This window comes from Falco naumanni, chromosome 5 (genome assembly GCF_017639655.2).
Source record: "Falco naumanni isolate bFalNau1 chromosome 5, bFalNau1.pat, whole genome shotgun sequence".
NCBI lineage: Eukaryota > Metazoa > Chordata > Aves > Falconiformes > Falconidae > Falco > Falco naumanni.
In genome coordinates, this window is record NC_054058.1 from 92,517,506 (window position 1) to 92,538,352 (window position 20,847).

General features: G+C 41.4%; 2 protein-coding genes across 2 annotated transcripts in view; one reads left to right on the top strand and one right to left on the bottom strand.

Moving 5' to 3' along the window:
• COG5 (component of oligomeric golgi complex 5) overlaps window positions 1-1,836 on the top strand; it is a 182,625-nt gene extending 180,789 nt beyond the window's left edge. Inside the window, exon 22 of the mRNA XM_040594563.1 lies at window positions 824-1,836. Coding sequence (XP_040450497.1) covers window positions 824-938 — 115 coding nt within the window. The 3' untranslated portion in view covers window positions 939-1,836. The remainder of the gene's footprint in view (window positions 1-823) is intronic.
• On the bottom strand, window positions 1,681-20,350 carry HBP1 (HMG-box transcription factor 1). The gene is made up of 11 exons (XM_040594564.1): window positions 20,255-20,350; window positions 15,921-16,113; window positions 14,548-14,779; window positions 13,585-13,714; window positions 12,689-12,800; window positions 12,453-12,565; window positions 11,964-12,120; window positions 11,282-11,426; window positions 8,590-8,919; window positions 4,429-4,570; window positions 1,681-2,798 (listed from the first exon to the last, which is right to left on the bottom strand). The coding sequence occupies exons 1-11, from the start codon at window positions 20,267-20,269 to the stop codon at window positions 2,781-2,783; spliced, it is 1,587 nt and encodes a 528-aa protein (XP_040450498.1). The 5' UTR covers window positions 20,270-20,350; the 3' UTR covers window positions 1,681-2,780.
• Window positions 20,351-20,847: the final 497 nt, after the last annotated feature.

Below are 20,847 nucleotides of genomic sequence, written 5' to 3' on the forward strand. Positions count from 1 at the left end.
TGGAGAGGAAAATCAGATTACAAGGTGTATTTAAAACTAGGCAAAAAAAAAAAAAGGCAAAACCAACCTGGGCTAGTTAATGAACTATTAAGCCAGAATAAGTGTTTAAGTGTTTACAAAGTCTTTGCTTTACAGATACGCTGGCACTCAGTACCATTTATTACACTGGCTGGATGAAAGGTGGCCCTCTGTTGTACAGCAAGTTAAATTACGTTAAATTACACCATCACCATTTCCCACTTTAGCTTTGAAATGCCTGTATTTGTGCAGCTTACACAAGACTTACTTCTGTGTGCAACATCCTACAAGAAAAACACCGCAAAGCCGCCGAAGCGCACACGTACACTGTGAGTTAGGGCAGCGTTTCCCCAAGGACAGCGGTTCAAAAGACTTAGCCAGGAAATCACCTCAGGGCATCTCGGTTGTTCACCAGTGCCCCAGTTTTCATTCTGCAAGTTGTACTTAGCGTCTGCAGCAGCTGGAGTCTATTCTTTCCATTTCTAAAGGTTACCAGTACAGCAATGTGCCCGAGTCTGTGCGTCAGAGCTGTCATTTCAAGCCATCTGCAACATGCTGCTGCTGCTTATTTAAATGTTAACTTTTCCGCTCCCCAAAACATGCAAGAAATGAAAATCATGAAACAATTACGTAGAGCTTTGTAAAGACTTTTCTGCCCACCTCCTTCCACAAAGACACGCAAGAGCATCCGAGGAAAATTCTGTAGCGGGGAACAAAGTCAGTTGATTTCAGGTGCAGATCCTGCACTTGCAGTGCTTGTATGCTCTTTAATTGCTTTAGCTACTTTATTATTTTTTTTCCTTAGTGGTGCACTGGAAGCTTACGTTCAGTCAGTAAGAACAAGAGAAGGAAAGGAGTTTGCAACAGTCTATCCCATAATGGTTCAGCTGCTGCAGAAAGCAATGTCAACCCTTCAGTGAACATACCTGGACAACTCTCTCAAACAGGGAATGGACAGCACCACACTCACGGGCCTTTGGTACCACATAAGTACTTCGGGTTCATGCAAGTTACTCCCAAATACGTAAGCTTTACAATTAATGTGTTTACTTACTTCACTGGCGAAACCTCCATCTTCTTGCTTTACGTTCGCATTGTAGGAACTTATTTATACACAAATAAGGAAATTGTATAATTTTTATGTGCTCTAAGTCTGCATCTAATAAAATCAAATCACTTCAGCATTCCTTTTGAATTTAGAAAGGTATAAAATTAGAACGTACTCAAATATTACAGTATAATTGCTGAATATCTCAAATAAGGAAGTAGCTCTTTTCCTATAGTTTTAAACAGTTGGATACATTTTAGGCTTTTTGAGAAGACTATTCTAGCGTTTCAAAAGTACTATCAGTTCCCATCTAAAAATCGCTTATTTTAACACAAGGAAAAATATTTATAAGTAATGTAAATGATTCTCTATTGCGCTTCTGTTTGCTTTGGAATAACTTATATTGATTTCAGCTCTTCTTTTGTTTAAACTGTAATAAAGAACATCGACTATCCAATCCTATCAGCATTTGAAATTCTTCAGCAACTTCCTAACTGCAAAGCATCAATACATACCTCAAATGGGTTGACACGAAGACTTCCGTGCGGAACGTGCTCCTCTCTGCAGGGCTGGCCTAATGATTAGTCACCTTCATTTTACAAAATACACACCACCAAGTTTTAATGAATTTATTTGAAATGATATACAAGAATATAGTGTGCAAAAATCTTAGGGGCAACATCATATAGACATGTGTCATAAACTGAAATTTACAGTTGTGATTCTTAAAAAAAAAAAAAAAAACAAACAAAAAAACACACAGCTGTTTAGTACATGAAAAGCTATGATTGTAAAAGTTCACAGCAGAAGCAATTGTAATCCTAACGCAGCTGCTCTAATTTTTAGACAGTTGGAGGAAAAAAAAAGTAAAGTGCAAGTGTTGCACGTATAGTTAAGTGCAAAGTTTGCCCCCACCATAAAGATGTCTTATGGCAAAATAAAATGTTGTAGAGTATGTGGCAAAGACAGAACACAGAATTAAAACTATGATGGTGACGATATCAACAGCACCATTTTTCTTGAGATAATGCTATTTATTCATTTCATCCTGTCCTGGGCCGTAACAGCTCTCACTAGTGCCAGCTGGTGCAAAACTATCTCCCTTGTGGATACAAATGTGATACGTGGCAACCCAAGCAGCAGCTCCCGTGCGAGATCACACAACACTCTCCACTTACCGCGTGTTCTGGGCAACTTGCTGGCATCTGGGCAGGCTGGGAAGCTACAGGCTGGTAATACATTTTGCCATTTCAGAAAAACCCAGGCCCCAGAATCGTAATTAATAATACGGTTGTGCAATACATATTAATCAGCAATAAGAATCAATGTATATAAACAGCTGTTACATATTTTAAAATTCCCCTTTTTGTACATTTTCTTTAAAAATAAACATTTATACACATCTCCTTCGCCTCTTTCTAAAGTACTTTAGCACCACAGGATATCCATTTTCAAGCCTATATTACCTGATGCATATATGAAGTTTGGAAGAAAAATAAGGCAATTTGGTTTAAATTGTTGATAGTTTCAGCTTACTTAATGTTCTATTGTAAAAAGCAAATCTGCACTCGTATTAGATCATTTCCAACTTGATGGTGCCGGTATTTTATGGTCATATAAAGTCACAACAAATAGTTAAGACCTTGATCTTGCATCTTCTTGCCATCAAGCAACAGCCATTTTGTAAATACAGAGTTAACAGGAAAATTCTGGCTTAATGCTGTTGTGAGCCCTGAGAAAAAGAGAAGAGAAAACCAGGTTAGTGGTTACCAAGCAAAGGGGAGGCAGACCTTACCTTAACTGTAGCAAACGTTTGTTCTGAAAGCCACAAGTACTTGTGATCATTGATCAGTTAGAAGAGAAGAAAAGGCTGAACGATTATTTTATCCCCTGATCGACAGATCATCAAGGCTTCTTTGTCACAGCCGGGAGTCCACAGTTATTGCTTGGTAAGGTAACCAAGCTGCTAACAACATTCATAGTTCACCGACAGAAAACAAGGTGTTTCCTGCTGCAACGCTGCATTAACAAGTTCTACAGATACTGTTATCTTGGCTTGAAGACCCCAGGGACAAGGAAAATACTACTACAAGGCAGGGTAAGAAAGGCGTCCTTCTTACTAAGGCCAGCCCCCCACTGTTCTCCAGTTACACACCACGGCCCCAGTGAGTTCCCAGAAGCAGGTGCACGTGTGAAATGGCACTGATCTCCCCATCCAGTGCCCAAGACTGCAGTAGCGTAAAAGCAGAAGAAAAGAAATAAATAGTAGTATTTTAACTAAACCCACAAGGAAATCTAACAGAAGTTGTCACTGTTGATTAAAATAGAATACAGCGAACAGGAAACCAGCCTGTTCCTAGCAGCTAGGATTTGGTGAAACCTTCTGCAACAAGGGACTGAGAACTCGGCACCCGGCATGTACGGCAAAGCAGCAGCTTAACTGGTGGTGCATTTCTTACGCAGTCTTAAGGCAACACTTGCAAATGCTGTTTAGGAAGCAGCCTCACTGACACATGAGAAGTAAGGGGGTGATTTGAGGATGCAATCTTAAACCTGTGAAGTCCACACCATGCTTGACGCTCCCGTCCAGGCATAAAACGGCTGATGAAAGGACCCGGCGTTCCGTGCACCTCAGTGGATCTTTCCTTCCACCCTGCTTTTCTAGCTGAACATGGAGGATGGCAGAATCTCCTTTTTCCCACGTTCTCTTTATATGATAATATTAGCTTGAAAGCCCTTATCTTACCTAATATATCCCCTGCCTTGCTGCAGACTCATTAAATTGATGGCCTTCTACAAAGTGGAAAACAATCTATCTCCCCACAGAGGACGCGTTATCTGTTCTATTTATTTTACAATGAAAATAAGAGTAATAAATAAAAGGGGTTAATGGAAAAAATACAATCTGCTCCCTCAACAACTTTGTATATGCTGATACAAATTATGAGTAAACAAGACAGAAAACGGTAAAGAAAAAGGAAACTGAATCGGAACAGGGAAGGATTCTGTGGGAGTTTTAAGTGGTTTTGACAGACATGGACGGATGTAATTCAGGTACAACCTTATAAACTCAGTTACTTCATACAAAAGGTCACGTGCCCTCCCTCTGCATTTCGTAAGCGCGCTCACTTGCAGTCCAACAGAAATCATGCAACTCTCAGGAAACAGCCAGCCAGACCCTCCCCTCCCCCGTCTCTGGCCAGCTGTCCAAAAGCAAGTTACACAACACGGGGGAGTAAAATGAAGGTTTGGGCTACCCAAGAAAGCAGACAGCAGACTTTATCCTGCACAAAAACCACTCTAGTACCACATGAACACATTTAACTGCATTAAAAAAAACAAAGACTGCTTCCCAAACATACAGAATTTGTTCGTTTTCGTTTCCAACAGTCAGGATTTAAACGTTTCTGTTCTTCTGCCAAGGCCTTGGCTTCTAGCGTGTACATCCGTCTTTCTTCATTTTTCATTTTCTTCCACCTGTCACCAAGTATCACACTTATGGCTCTGCAAGATAAATGTTTACAGTACGGTCAGGACACCATGTTAAGAAATAAAGGAATATTCTTTTTTTATCTCAGCACTTTAAAGACAAAAGTTAAACGTGGAAATAATACACACAGAAGAAATCAACTGTATCTTTAAAGATTTTTTTAAAAAACAATCATGTTTCTGATTATCTTCTCAATCCTCCTTTTAACAGTTGAACAGCTGAGGCTTCTGTGTGAGCTGAGCATGGGTCAACGCACAGTCTAACATTTCAAAGGATGTACACAGCAACTAGCATAAACCAGAAAAACAGGGATGTTAAAAAACCCCAAACCACCACCAAATGGTAGCTCACATTTGCTTTGCTCTGCTTTCGTACTAGAAGACCGCATGACAGATTGGCTGAAAATATGTTCTCTAATAATTAGGGCAATGATCTGAATATGACCTCAGCCAAACAAGTATTTCATTAACTGCAGATCCCCATGTCTATTTAACATATGCATGTAGCTTCTTCCACCTTCAATCCATACTGGGCGGAACATACTGGTAAGTTCCCATTCCTAAGCAGAAGGAATCAGTTGTTCTAACACACCTATCACGATTTCCAGAAGCTGAACGGATTGCTTTCCTACTGCTTATAAACTTGACGTCTTTTGGGCAATACTTCCCCGTATTATCATGCCATATTGCTTAACTACACTCCCAAATGTTGGATCAAGATTCCATTGAAGCTTTAACTCCATACTTCAGCTGAATGAAAATCTCTGAACAGCTCTTTTATCAATGCCAATTAGTAAATTAGTGAGTAGGCGTGCTTTGGCTTCAGATTACAGCGATGAAGTTCTATGACCAGCTTTAAGGAAAAGGTGTGTACAACTACATACTCTGCTTTATCGTATTAAAAAGTTCCTTGCTGGTGGCAAAGCCATTCACAGACTTTCTAACACATCCAAGAAGAGCAAAGTGTCACCAGCCGTTTCCACGGCATTACACATACAGCAATTCGGAAGGCTTTTCTGCACCATACTAAGAAAATGGATTCTAATCCTGCAAGACCATGTTGTACTGGTCAGGCTCCCGCGAGGTGCAGAGCACTTGGAGAGCACAGCAAGAGCTCCGCTGGCGCTGCCGGTAAGCCTGTGCTGTCACATGCTCTGCTGACTCCTTTGAGCAAACTCCTCAAGTTGCAACCACATCCCATCAACATCAAATCTATTTGGACAGCCTGTCTGTTTGGCAATGGAATTTCTAGTCTTCTAGCCAAATTGTAAGCCACTATCTTTGGTCTGTCATCAGAAGGAAATACATTCCAGTTTAATGAGCTGGTTTTTTCACGTTTTGGCAGTATCCAGAGGCAAATCAACAGCACCAAAAACCTGGGTATGGTCACCAGTTTGTGCTGGGTCGCTCATACCCCCAGGAAAGAACACGGTGACCTAGAGAGAGCAGGCTTGCTGCTAAAGCCATTGCATTTCCACATAAAAATGCACTATAAAATCTTTGTATTTAACATTCAAAAAATTTGTATGTATTTTATACCTCCAGAGAAAAAAACTGCATGAGGCACTGAAAGCGAGTAGAGATCTGTATGTTTCAAAAAGCTTGAAAAATCTAACACAAGAGACAAAAGCTCCATTTCTCCAAGGAAACAGTAGTATGAGTGAACCACTGAGACTGAAAAGATGTATACAGCAAAATTTCCTGAAGTAACAGAGACCTAATTCTCATGACCATAAACAAGTACAAAAACCTGACCCTGCTGCATCACTGCCTCAGGCACCCGTCACCTCATCAGAACTTCGCAGTGCTCTGCACACTGCCTCTGTCGTCTTAAAACGCTGGTAAGATACCCCACCGCATTTTAGCAACCGACTACGTGCAGCATGCAATCCCTCACATGGAGTTAATTCAAAAGAAATTACTGAACAGAACTGAGATCACCTCTGGTTTACTCAGTAATTATGTTCAGCATGAACAAATGTTAATAGCTGGGTGATTTTCTTCATCCTTAGATTGTACACTACTCAAATTATTCAAGTATTTCTGAAGCATAACCAAGACCAACCATGGTTACAGTGGGAATATCTAGAAAAGAAACAAATGCTACCCTAACACCAGTTTCTCAAGTACGGTCCTACAGTCCACGGTATTTTTAAGTATCACGTGAATGCTGACTTGTGCTTTCAGTGATTACAGCTCACTGCCTTGCTGACGTGACTTGAACTACTTTGTCTCTAAACAGACCGCTTAACTCAGGACATCTCAAGTTCTGTCCTTTCTTAAATGCGTAAGAAAAAACCCCAAAACCCATAGCAAACATAAGAACTCTGCTGAACAGAAATGAGTACTACATATAAGCATCTCATTATATAAGCATATAATGAGATGATCTGCTCATTCATCTGAAAATGACACACACATTTAAGTAACAACAGTTGCCTTTGAATAGCTAAAATAATCAATGTCCCAGCAACGCTTAAGCAACTATAGCTGAATGCCTATAAAATCAACCTACACTAACTCTTATGATCAGTCTTCTGTGCTGTACCCTGTGGGTGCCAAGAAACTGCATCCCCGGGCACTGCCCTCCAAACGGCGCAGGGAGCAGGGCAGGCTGGAACCTGGAGCTTTGTCATCACTTCCCTCCGAGGTAAACCTGCCCACCGAAATATTCAACTTCTGTTCACATCCATCCAGCTGCAGCTCCAGTTCACTTCATCTGTTTGAAATCAGCATTTTAAATTAAATATACAACCATCGTAAACTTTCCTAGCCAACATTTCTGTCTGATGGTTGCAATGAATTTGAAGGCAGCGCATCTGCTTCACTGAAATTACTATAAACACTGCAGAACATCACTGCTAGGACACACAAGACTGGCTGGGATTTAAAGATGGCTTATTTGTGTGGTAGGATTTTATTCCTCAACACCAGTTACAGCTTCCTTACTAGAATATTAGGAAATAGCCAAAACCCTCTCAAAGCCTGTCACCTTCAGTTTTTATGAGATTTAGCACTCAAATTGTTATGTGACAATGCAATTTTTATAGTAACAATTTTCATAATGTTATAAACATAAAAAAACCTGATTGTAAGATCAGTGCATGTTCATGTGTTTTAGTTTATATTTACATTTGCACAATTAGCACAAAATATTTAATATTATTTAACTTTAAACTGATTAAATTTTTATTTTATAATTTATAATCATATTTTGATAATATAAATCATTATATAATATACACATACATATATTATTATATGTGATATCTACATATTATATGAATATATTATCTATAAGTATAAATAATAAATATATAGAATAGAAATAAAGATATAATAAATATATAATTGTTTAATACAATTTAGTATTAAGAAGAAAACATATCTAAAGGAGACCTTTACAAAAACATGATTAGACATGAATGTGCATCTAGATAGAAACAAAAGAAGAAACCAACAAAGAACCCTCCCCTCAAACACACGGTCATATGACTCTTCCTGCAAGTTTCAGCAGATTACTTAATGCCTTCAGGACAAGCAAAATTTGGCAATGTGCTGTTTGGACTAAGATCTTTCAGGTATCCCAACAATCAGTACTCCATTACTCAATATGATATACAGTCTGAGAATAAATGTTTTTTAAAAAATATTTTTTAAAATTAATTTTCCGTTACAACACAAGAGAGCCTGGTACTTTTTTCCCCATGAACATTTCTCATCAGTGTAAACAATGATTGTTGTGTATTTGTGACTCTGCTGGTGCACACACATAGATATGTCAGTTGTTTTACCTGAATGCTTTCTCAGAAGGTTAAGTTTGCCAAAAATGGCTTGTGGCAGATTTACTGAGTACTGTAAATACTTAAAGGTGTGCCCACAGATTAAGCTTTGTTCAGCATCTTTCAAAACTTGTTCTTAAAACAATATACATTTTGTTTCAAATGCAAAATCTAGTCCACTTAAATGTAAAGGTGGGACACGGTTCTTCTGCTAGCTCCCCAGTAATACAAAACTACATTTTATACCATTACCTGTTGTCTTTCCCTGGATACATCTGAGTATATTCCACTCTGTATTTTTTGGCAAAAAGCATGAAGGCATTCATTGGTCTTTTGCACTTGTTTGGAGAAGTGGCACTCACAGTACTTGCAGTCCCTGAGCTGTGGCTTTTGCCAGCTTTGCTGTACAAAGAACTGGAGGAAAGATGTGATGATGCAGTAGGCGCACAGTTTTTACTACTGCATTCTGATCTCTCAGCATCTTGATTGTTTGACCCTCCACAAGACAGAGAAGCGCGACGCTGGCGAGCCATGCTGCTTAGCACATAAACTGCAGAGGAATCCATTGGTGTAAAATCATAACTACAAGAAAAAGACATATCATAAACCAATCAATTTTCATGTAAAATCTCTAAATAGCTATTCACTCTTCATCTCTGCTACATTTCTAGTATTCTAGTCTCTTTTGTGTGACATAATGATTTCTACCTGATGCACATATCAATGTGGGGGAAAAAAACCCAAACCAGAACTCTGACAAATGCATTAATAGTTTTTTTCAATGGAATGGTAACTGCAATTTTGCAAGATCTGCTGTGTACTATCAACTCCCCAGCTGTATATCAATTCATTATACAGTGTCTTCAAATTTCGTCCTCTTTTGAAATAACCTTCTTTCTTTCTGCTTCTGTCCTTACCATAAATGAAATCTGGTCAGTGAATGACAGGTACTAAAAGGGACAACTGATGTGGGAAGAATAAGCATGAAGTTCACTTGCAAATATGTACTGATTATAAATATGAAACCACTGCATTAAAGTTATATACACTATTGTACAAATAACTTCTCTAGGCAGTTAAATACTATTTTACAGACAAACCTTCCACCCAAGTGACAAGTTTAAAAACCCATGACACTGCTGCCCTCTAGTGACAAAAATGTGAGGTGCCGCTACATTTCAAGGTATTTTTTTAACACTTCGGTGAGTTGTTTTCATACAACTTAAGACCTCCAAACACTATAAACTGTTGTGATTTTTTTGTTCACCAACAACTACAATTAACCTCTGACCATTACAGAAGAAGTTTATTTCCACAGACTATTTGTTATCCTCTCCAAGTGTGTGCAGATCAGTTTGGGAACCACAGACTACACTGTCCTCGGCATGCTATAAGGGGAAAATACACCTGTAAAGGTTCTACTCGATCATAAAGGTAAACCATTATGTTACCACCACAACATAAAATGTATGTAACTCTAAGGCTCCACTCATCCACTGCTCGATGTGGCTACAGTTGCGTAATTTATGGCAAAAATAAGGGCTTTGAAGGGTTGGTTTTTTTTTTCCAAACACGAAGTAGAGCTACTAGAAAGGAAATGCTGCAAGTGATAGTCTAGCCCCCATCTGCAAAGTCCCCATCCTTCTGTGGGATGGAACCTAAATGCAAGGGTGGAGCCTTAAGGACTGCCTCCAAAATGCCTTAGAAAAGTAAAAAGCAACAAAGAAGGGGTAACACTGACAACCTTGCAGGCAAGTTCACAGGATAGTGAGAAAAGACCTCTGATCTACGAACAGTCTGGCACCCTTCACATTTCTAATCTCCCTCCCATAACCCAGCACCAGGACTTCGATTTTTAATTCTTCTGTCCTGCTAATCACAGCTCCTGCTGCACACTCCTTTTCAGTGACTTGCTTCCTTCTGCCCAGCAAAAAAGACAGGAAATTTGAAGTGTCCGAGCAGTACTCAGCTGGGCTGCACGACTTGAGTTCACAAGCCCGGTTTCTTCAGTGAGATGCAAATACAGTGATTCTAACAGCTCTCCACATATGCAGCTCAGAATACGAGTTAGTAAGAAAAAAAAACAGGCACAGATGAGTGAGGACATGCAATTTGGGACCTCACACTCCATGCCAGACTGAAATAATAAAAGAGCTCCTAGGGCCTGAACTGCAAACAGCATTTTAAATTCATTTTTTCTATTGTAAAACAACCCAAAAGGAACTGGACTAAAACACATGCTAAAAAAGAGCTAACACTGTAGGAGAATATGGATCCTACCAAACCTGGAAATCTCAAAATAGTACGGAGAAGTCTTTGTGAGTAATACTACTTCCTTAGAAACTTAGAATAATTTATGCTGGACAGGACCCCTGAAGGTTATCTGGTTGAACCTCTTGCTCAAAGCAATGCAAACCTCAAAGTTAATCAAACTATGAAGGTAAATTTGATATATTAGAAAAGAATCACAAAAAGCAGAATATACAAAACCATTAAGAATTTCGAAAGTACTCTATTCTAAAGCCACAGCACATGCATTTATTGCTAAGAAACTACTCAGGTAATTCAGAGACACAGCTGCATGTGAAGCGCAAGTTAATAGCTGGCAGACATACTGTTCTGGGAGAACTACTAGGTTTTTCAAACATAACCCACTTTACCTGAAGAATTTATAACAGATAATAGATGTATTTTTACCACTTAATCTGGCCTAAACTATCATAAAAGGGAACTGAAAAGTTCTTTCACTCCAAACTCTATGCAGTTTAGCAGAGCACATTATTACACAGATTTCATAGTATTCAGTCTACATTTCTCCCTCTTATTTATCTCGTATTACCAGAAGTATCCTCTCTCCTCTACAGAATGCTTCAAATTCTTGTAGACTTAAGGTGCCTTCTCATTAAATACAAGAGCCACTGAGGCCACTTTATCCAAAAATTACCTTTTAAATGTATCAAAAACACCTGAATCATCAAAGTTAATGGCATCAGGGTGTCCAGGAGGTAGACACAGATCTCCAAGATGCATTTCACAGCATGGAATGCCATGCTGTACCACAGTCAAGCTTGGATAAAAAGATGACCAACCTGAAGTGGTAAAGAGTTAAATTAGACAAATGGCCAGACAATCTCTCTAGTTCTTAACTGGAGCAATCCCATGCCTCTAGCTGATACCGTCTTACAAAAATGTTCTGATGTAGTTCCTTTCACCCAAAATAAAAATCAGAAACGCTTACTCAGGGAATACTTACTGCAAATAGTTTATTATCTCATTCTACCAAAAAAAGTAATTGAAAACTGGGAACTTCTATCATCAGAAATTTCATGTTTAGCAAGCCTCCCTTATTTGCAGCTTTCCTTTCTCCCCCCAAATTTTCTGCTTTCCTATGCTCCATTTATATATTTCATCAAACCTTTCCTTAAGAGATAATGCAGTATTTCTGTAGATTTATAGCTTTACAGTTTTGTTTGTTCAAATTCTGGATTTCTTTATAAAGAGAGTAAATTGATTCTACGACACCACTTTTACCAATTTCTTGAGCAACATGGGACGCCAATAAAATCTGCAAACACTTTCTAAGAATATTTTAATATACAACCAAGTGTAGTTGTAGCATTTCATACCTTTATTTTTAACATAAAAAGGATGATCAAGTCTGCATTCTACTGTAAGCAAGCCATCTTCCACTGTGCCAGGATCAAAAGTCAGCTTCAGCACTGACTCACCAAAGGAAATGCTTTCTTCATGAGAAATCAACTTCAAACCATCTGAACCATAGCCCTGTAAACGTACATACAGTTCAAAATTTTTCCCCCCAAGAAGAGCATGTACCTGTGTATACCATAGGTGTACCATCACCTTACATTAAAAAACACCGACATCCTAAAAGTTCTTGCTAGAAATTAATAAAGATGATGTAACAGTCAAAATACACCTAAATGAATTCAGTCCAATCACTTTAAAGCAAGATACTCAAATAGCACAGCCATCAGCTCTAGTAAAGTTTAGTATAAACCTGTCTTCCTGAGACAGAAATTAAAAGGCACAGGGATAACAAAACACTAAGTATTTGCTACAGGTATCAAAATAAATTTATTAAAACTAACAGTTACCTTGTAAGGACTCACTGGGAGATTTTCCTCTTTTCCACAACTTTCAGATCTTGCGAAATCTTCAACATCCTGCCACTCTTTATTGCGTCCTTTATGAAAGCACAAACGAGAGCCTAATAGATTTTTTCAAGGAAAAAAAAAAAAAAATACTGTTATGTAAAAAAGTCTGTGTTGCCCCCCCCAAAAAAAGAACAAGACAATACAACTACTTATTTGATAATAATGTGTTGTTCTACCTTTTAGAAAACAATGCCAAACAGTTGAAGGCCAAGAATGGCACCATCCTAAATCATCATCATCTGAAAGTGATGACATGCAGAAGATGCCAGATTCTGATTCACTATTTGCCTGTTAAAAAAAAGCAAAACGATGTTAGTATTTTATTGAAGATGATGGGCTGGTCTTACATGTCTTCAGATACATTCTCTGATTTGCATGTGTCATCGTTTTGCCTTCAATACTAACAGAAATGTAACATGAAGACAAAGATTCAAAGAATGCAGTAAATGTGAATGGAGTGTTTTCATCTCCTACCTTGAAATGTGCCATCCTGAAATTTTCAAGTTTCATTCTCTGAGATACATTTCACACCTATGGACTATCTCATGCTTAGGTACAAACATTTTACAAGCTACCATTCCTTGGTCATCCACAAACCACCCAGAGTGCACGTTACTGTATGGTCAAATTACTGAAAAGCTGTAGGGCCAAGGTGGTTCTACATAAATCACGGGGAAAAGCCCCATGTCTTTAACAGACAAGTTTCAGACACAAATTAATAGACAGGAAAGGAAGAAGCAGGACTGACAAGTTTTGTGCATCTAAAAGGAGATGGGTTTGTATTTCCTTTCAAGACAGCAAACAAGTTACTACGATTTTTTAAAGCTTGCTATAGAAGGAACTACAAGAGAAGCAGAGCTTTCTTAGAATGTGTTCTCTTCATAAAAATGTGTGTGATGTAGCACTACAAGTTTATTGTGTTGGGCAGAAAGTAAGAGAGTATCTAGCTTAAACAGAAATGGTATTAGAACTAAACAGGTGATTTTTTTTAAAAAATGTTTCTCTTTTCAAAAAGCTTAATCCATTACTCATGCATCTGTATTTATTTTAGAAATGTTTCAGAACAACTCACCCTTTCATGTCTGACTGGTGTTTCATCCAAATCATTCTTGAAGTTGGGATCATTCTTTGAGGATCCTGGTGGAGGACGTGCATAGGAATGTAAACTTTTGCTTGTAGCTATTATGTGAACAGGAGATGATCTACAACAGAAAAATGTATTTTACAGTATCTCAGATTAAGACAACAGAAGACTTAGCTACCATTACTCTAAAATGCTTTTATTTAACAAATATTTCTGTAGGCATGAGCCAAATGCCAAATAAACTTCATATGCACCAACAGTCAAATGGCATCATTAAAGGATGCAAGCTCAGGCAAAGGGAGTACTTAGCATAACTCCTGCATAGCTTCTATGTATCACCCAAATGACTACCTTCACATCAGCATCTCCTTGTTACAATGCTGAAGTTTTTACAAATACCTTGAGGTACACAGACATCTGCTCTGTCCTAACAATTAAATCCCCTGTGCATGAGTGTGAACGGTACTGCATTTAATTTTCTTACTATAAACCTGTAAGACCAAAGCCATGCAATAAAAGGTAAAGCCCAGAAATTTCTAAGATCCCACACTGCTTCTCACAGCCTTATGGAATTTACAGATCGCAAATCTGAAACAGTATCAATAAAAAATACATTGCATTATGCACTAGCAAGTATTAAGAATTTAACATAATAAATTCATCTTGATTTTTCATCTGCTGCTTCACATGAAGTAAATGGCTGTCATTTCTGAGCCTTCTGTGCAATGTCCTTATACCAGCCTACCTCACTCACCGCTAGCAATTAGCCATTTTTGCAACAGGCTCTGAAATGAGTCCTGTGCAATCTTCCACAGAAGAATAGTTACTATACAGAAAGATCAAAAATAGGGCTCCAGTTCAAAGGCAGGAGGTGTAAAAAGTGAAGAAAATGTTTCGGGAGACATAATATTACAAATCTTAAGAGTTCAAAACTGAAATGAACGTCAGTACCTGTTATAAAAAGAGCACTGCATCAAAGGACTTTGAGGACTTGTGGCTATATTTGCTAATTCTGTCAACCAGTTCACCCCGTTCTCACAATAACCACTTTCTGAATTGCTGTTTGAGGTATGTTGGTTCCAGGAAGACCTTGAACATTCCTGATGTGAAACATCAGCTCCAACCTGAAAAAGTGCAGGTGGGGCAGAATCCGTCTGCACAGCCTGTAGTTCAGGAAGATCATCTACAAACAAATGCACCAATTACCATAATTGTACCCATCAACAAATTCTAGTTGACACCAGATCTTGCAAATGAAAATAAAAAAGGAATTACAATGAAGTAACTGATTTTATTTTCTCATATCACAATGACGAACATTTCACAAACCCTATTCATAATTTTGACAAAATAGCCACAGAAATAATCACATTTCTGGTCTATTATACACTCATACAAGCAATTTAGCAATTAAAGAAAAACATTAAGTAACTAGATAAAAATGCAGTTCTGGTTTTAAAGTTTTTAACTAGACTAACTAGTTTACACAGAATTGTACTGAAGAATTACGCAAAAGTAGCAACATGCTTCACTGAAATACTAAATCAACAATAAATCTGTCCTAGCAGGTGCAACACTAAAAAATATGAACATCAGGGGCTGTACAAGGTAAAAGTTTTCCATGTTTCCACCAAGGAACTAGAATTATGTAAGTCAAAAGTCATGACAGCTGAGCATACGGTCTTGCAGAAGTGAATTCCTACCAACAATCTACATGTTACACAAGTTAAATAGAATAGCAGAGCCATATTTAACTGAAGTCTGTGTTACATTCTCTCATGTAACCAAGTATTGTTCTTAATCACGCCAGGATTTCAATTAAATGTGTAAATATTTCACTGATGCTATCAATACTTTCTAACGTACATGTTATTTTTATCCAATACAGAAGAATGGAAGTTAAATCTTCCTCTAGCTCAGAATCTCTATTTGCAGGGGATCTAAAGCAGCATCATTTCCCTTTAGGAGGAGCTCTTGAGCTTTCTATTTCTGTCGTGCCAAAAAAAAAAAAAAAAAAAAAAAAGCTTCTCTGGAGATTAGGAGCAGAAATTTGTAAACAGAAATTTGTAGCTCTCAGTTCAAGAACACATCAGTTCAAGAACACATTTAAGTCAACAGGCTACTGTGTCAGAACTGGAAACGCGTTAAAGGGAGAAGTGACTTCAAAATAAGACCTTCAGATACCACAATTCACTCTCATATGCCCTGCCCTACTTAAGTCAAAAACCAGTAAACTTCATTCAGCTGCTTCCAGTAATTTCACTATAGGAAAACAACAACAAACTTCAGAATTTGGCTTCCTCTGAAAAAGTCATGTTATTTACCAAGTTCCATGTGTTCATCACAGGATGCATATCCAGGAGAAGAGGGCAGGTTTTCATTACACTTCAGCAACTCCAGTGACTCATTCATCCCTGAAGCTCTCTTGTCCACTACCAGAAGGAGTTTCTGAACTGCATTAGGCATTTGATTTGTCTTCACTTCCCACACCATGTTAGGATGCTCCAAAGTGTCTGACTTTAAAGAGACAGAGGTTAAAAATTCATACACACGTGAACTTTTTTAAATTGCACCTGACAAGTTACTTCATTACCAGAACCCTAGCTCCTCCATCATCTGTTGAGAATCACAGGATAGTTTAGCTTGAAAGGGACCTCTAAGTACAACCCCTGCAGAAAGCAGAGTCAACTCTGAAGTCAGATGAGGCTGCCTGGGGCCCTCGCCACTTGAGTTTCTAGTACCTCCAAGGATGGAGATTCCCCTGACACTTCTCAGGAACCTCTCCAGTGACCACTGTTGCTGTCAAGACTTTGTTCCTTACCCACATTTGACCTTCCCTTGCCGCAGCCTGTGTCTGCTGCCTCCACGAGTCTGGGGTCACCTCCTCAACCACCACTCAAGCCAAGGTAAAGAACATTCACTTGGTACGCCGAACCACCTCCTGTCACTGAAGGCAATCCGACAGGTCAGACAAGATTTGCCTTTGCTTAATCCATCCTGGCTATTCCCAGTCACCTCCTTGCCTTGTAACAGCTAGGACATGGCTGTCAGGAGGATCTGCCGCATAATCTTCTTGAAGGCTAAGGTTAGGCTGACCAGCCTGGCATTTCCCCAAATCCTCCTCCTTGAAGCCAGACATTTGCTTTTCTGCAGTTCCTGGAGGCCCTCCTGCCACCAAATGCACTGCCTTTTGGAGAGCATCCTCACAGCGACACTGGCCAGCTCCCCCGACACATCCTTCTGGCCTCGCCGACCTGGGCTGCCCCTAACCTGCCTCTCTGCTGCTCCTCGCTCGGCCAGGCATGCTGCTACGCCCAGGGGCTCAAGGAACCTGGAAACAGGCCTTGCAAGTAAAGGACAAAGCAAAGATGCCGTCCTCAACTCCTTGCCATTAGGTCTCCTACGCCATTTAGCACCGGGCCCACATCTTTCCTAGTTGTCCTTTCCCACTGCCCTTCACAGCCCTTGCTATCTCAGCTCTAGGTACAGTCTCAAACACATCTGACTGCTAACATCCTTAACTGCGTTGTAAATGGAAAGAAAAAGAAGCCTCTACTAGTTTTCACTGCAGTTTCATTTCCCTCAATCCCAGTACTGCAACATTCATACCAAAAGAAATATTTTAAATCATCTTTAGCAGTCAAGGAACTGTGTGATTATTCTCCACAACCACTGCCTCTAAAAGCTGGAAAACAAAGTTACGCAGTCTTTCGTAATGTGGTTATCTATTGTTTTTCTCAGATCACGACAAATTAAAGCTACTATAACATGAGTACCTTGTATTTAATGAATTATCCTTGAAAAAGTAAACAAGAGTGCACCACAAACGCACAGAAAACAAAGCTTATTAAGAAAGGAAATCTGAAAAATCTCCCACATGCATGTCCACTAAGTAAGCTATCATGCACCGCATTAGAGAAAGACAGCTAAAACCCGTCAGACCTTTGCATATGGAAAAGTAAGCCTACCATCCTAAGAGCTCCCTTAGTGCCATGCATAAAAAAAATCTGATAACAATTACAACAAAACAACAGCTTTATTTTAATAAACAGTTAAAAGGTGCTTTATGTATACAGCCAACGTTTTTAATTCCATGTTTCCACTTATTCCATAAATTTGTTTCATTTATTTTACAGCTTGTCCTGTACATAACATAGTTCAGATATAACCCTTTCAATTACATACTGGCCCTACCAGAAAGGCCTAACCTGAGCAGTGAAATTTTTTTACTGGAAAATTTCTAACCTTCTCCTTTCATAATCTTTCAAATACATGCAAAGCTTACATTAACTTTCATTCCAAACATAAAATGTTTGATCCTACTCAAATGGCACTACTGCAAAAGCCACAACAGTGTAATTCTGATTTTAAGGAGAGAGATGGTAAGAGAAATGAGAACATACAAAATAAACTATCAATGGCATGTGTATTTCACCCCTAAGAAGCATCATTAATGCAAATCATTCCTGTATCACCCATGAGGGACAGCAAAATTACAGAACACCACAAGGGCAGAAAGTTCAGTCATTTCTGAACAGAAAACCAGACCTCAGTAGTACAGGTCAGGACCCTGATGATTATCTCCATGTAATCAACTCTGAAAAGCCACTCCTTGTTTTTCTGGCTTGTCTAAATCCTTCCATTCACGCCTTCTGCCTTGTTTTTCCTTCTGTTTTTTCTTCCTTCCTTTCCCGTTTTCCTGCCAAAATTAACTTATTTTGGGACTGCTACCTTCTCCTTCCTTGCTGCCAAGATTTGGAAGTACCTGTTCTGGTTACCCCAACACAACGGAAGTCTGAGATAAAGTACAGATACAACACACTAGTCTGACAAGAAAGTTGTTTGAGAAATAAATTATTCTTCCAAGTCACAAGAATTTCTCTAAACCAAAGCTACCCATGTACAAAAGCCAAAATATCCTCTAACAACTGAATTAAAATAAAAAACAAAGTAAGTGCCCAACTTGAATTATCAAATTGTTTTTATTCTGCTTGATTAAAGCCTCCTTTGGACACCACATGCTTCTCTCAGCCTTTCAGTGTTTTGGAACATTAAGGGGAACGGTCACTAATTAGCTTGTAAAGATTTATATTCTTTTAGTTTAACTTCATGTTCAAAACTTGTTGCAACAGATGCCTTCTAGAAGTATGCTTCCCAGAACTATAATTACTGCCATTTTCCTCAGAAGCTACATGAATTTATTTAAGAATCTGTGCTTTAAAATATGTCAATATTAACAAAGAGCTTGTTAACTAAACCACGTCTACTTTTGAAGGACAAAAATAAATTCAGAACAGAAGTAAACAAAGACTGTGGCCGAGAAGGGGTTCAGCAGGAACCGAGCAGTATCCACCCAAACCGCACCGCGCAGGAACGCCTGGGTGGAAGTGGTTTTCCTTCTGCTATTTGCCTTCCTTCCCCCAACCTACCGCTGCCGTCTCAGGCATGGTCTATGCCTGTAGCGATTTACTGGATGGTGTTTAATACGGAGAACAGCTTCTCCAAGCAAAACACAACATACTGGCAAGACTGGATCTACACCAGGGACTTTTACTGGCACAGCTGCTTTGATCAGGGATCCTCGCTCCGCATCCCGGCCTCGCACAGCTGTGCCAAAACGCTGCAGAGGCACAGCCGCAGAGCAGCAGCACAGGAACATGATTCACGATGTTTTGGCAAAGGCGGCCTTCCAGCACGGCACAGGCCGAACCCTACCCTACCTTCCACCCAGCTCCTCCGGACTGTCGCCCCGCCCCGCGAGGGCCGCGGAGGGAGCGCTCCACCCCCACCCCCCCATTCAAACGCCCATCGCAGAACAAACATGACTTTGATTACGTAACAGTTACAGCAGAACCAAAGGCGTGCGACCACGGAGCAGTACGTGCCCCCCGCCGGAGGGCAGCCCCCCCCCCCCCCCAGCCCCCTCCACTACCCGCCGCCCACCCCCCCCCACTCCGGGACGGACCCGGCCCGCGGCCGCGCCCGGGCCCTCGCCTCCCCCCGCCCGCACCCGGGCCCGTCACGTGACCCCGCCTGGACGCTGCCCTTGTTTATACACTGCTGCCGGCATGGCGCATGCGCGTAAGGCCCCATTCATTCACAACTGCGTAACAGCTCGGCCTGGCCGGGGGGGAGGCGGCGGGGGCGTCCCCCCTTCGCCCCAGACCCTGCCGCTAACCCCCGGCCGGGACCCCGCTGGCCCAAAGTCATCCCCCCCCCGCTCCTCCTCCCTTCACGAGCCGCTGCTCTCCGTGACGGGGCAGAGCGCCCTCGCTCTGACAGACCGAGGCAGGCGGGCGCTCCCCGGGGAAAAAAAAAAAAAAAAAAAAAAAAAAGAAAAAGAAAAAAAGGGGGGAACGCTCGCTCTACTTCGCTTGGTTCCGCGGCCTGGTGCCGCAGCTGAAGGACCCCTGGGGCGGCCGGCGCCCCCGTGGCCCTTTCAGCCCAACAGCGCGGGAGCCTGGCGGCCCCGCAGGGCCGGTGAGGAAAGGCGCCCAGTAAACAATGTCCGGGCTCCTGCCACAAGCCAGGAGCCAACGGCCTTCTCGGCTCGGCCCGCGCCTGCCTCCGCTCCCCTCCGACCCGGCGGACCCCGCCCATGCCCCGCCGGGGCCTCGCAGCCCCCAAAAGCGGCAGCTCCAAACTTTGTAGTACTTACCAAACCCGTCGCCATTACCAAATTCCCCTCAGCTCCCCCCCCCGCCACCTTCCCACCGCGAAGCCCCTCCCAATTCTGGCGGTGCTCGCTCGCCGAGTAGCCGAAGACAACGTTGCGCAGGCCCCAGCCGCTCCCTATTGGCTGCTTGGCCCGTCTATCAGAACTCCGCGGAGGGCGGACATGTTTTGAATCTCCCGAGCAGCTGATTGCACCGCGCATCACATCAATCACCCCCAGACAGCGCTCCGATTGGCCAAGGCCCCCGCTGGCACGCGGAGGGGCGTTCTGGGAGCCGTAGTCTCCGCCGCCGCCACCGCGGGCTGACTCGGGCGCGATAAGACGACAGCCCCCAGGCTGCCCCGCGCGGCGCTCGGCCGATAGTAAATAAGAGTCACAGGGACACGTGTACCGCGGCCGCGGCCTGCAGCTCTCCGCCGGGCTCTGCGCAAGGCAGCCAGGGGCGGCGGGGCCGGGCAGGGCCCCCCGCCCCGCAGCAACCCCGGGCGCGGAGAGGCGTTGCGGCGGCGGAGCGCCCCCCGGCGGCGGCAGGTCCCCGCAGGCTCCCGCAGCGCGCCGGGTGGGGCGAGGGCCCC

Excerpts from the sequence above, each read along its gene's own strand:
- HBP1 (XM_040594564.1), bottom strand. Across the intron at positions 13,715-14,547 it reads CAGTGCTCTTTTTATAACAG|ATCATCTCCTGTTCACATAA; the intron begins GTACTGACGTTC and ends TTTCTGTTGTAG. Across the intron at positions 12,121-12,452 it reads TCCCAGTGAGTCCTTACAAG|GGCTATGGTTCAGATGGTTT; the intron begins GTAACTGTTAGT and ends GTACGTTTACAG.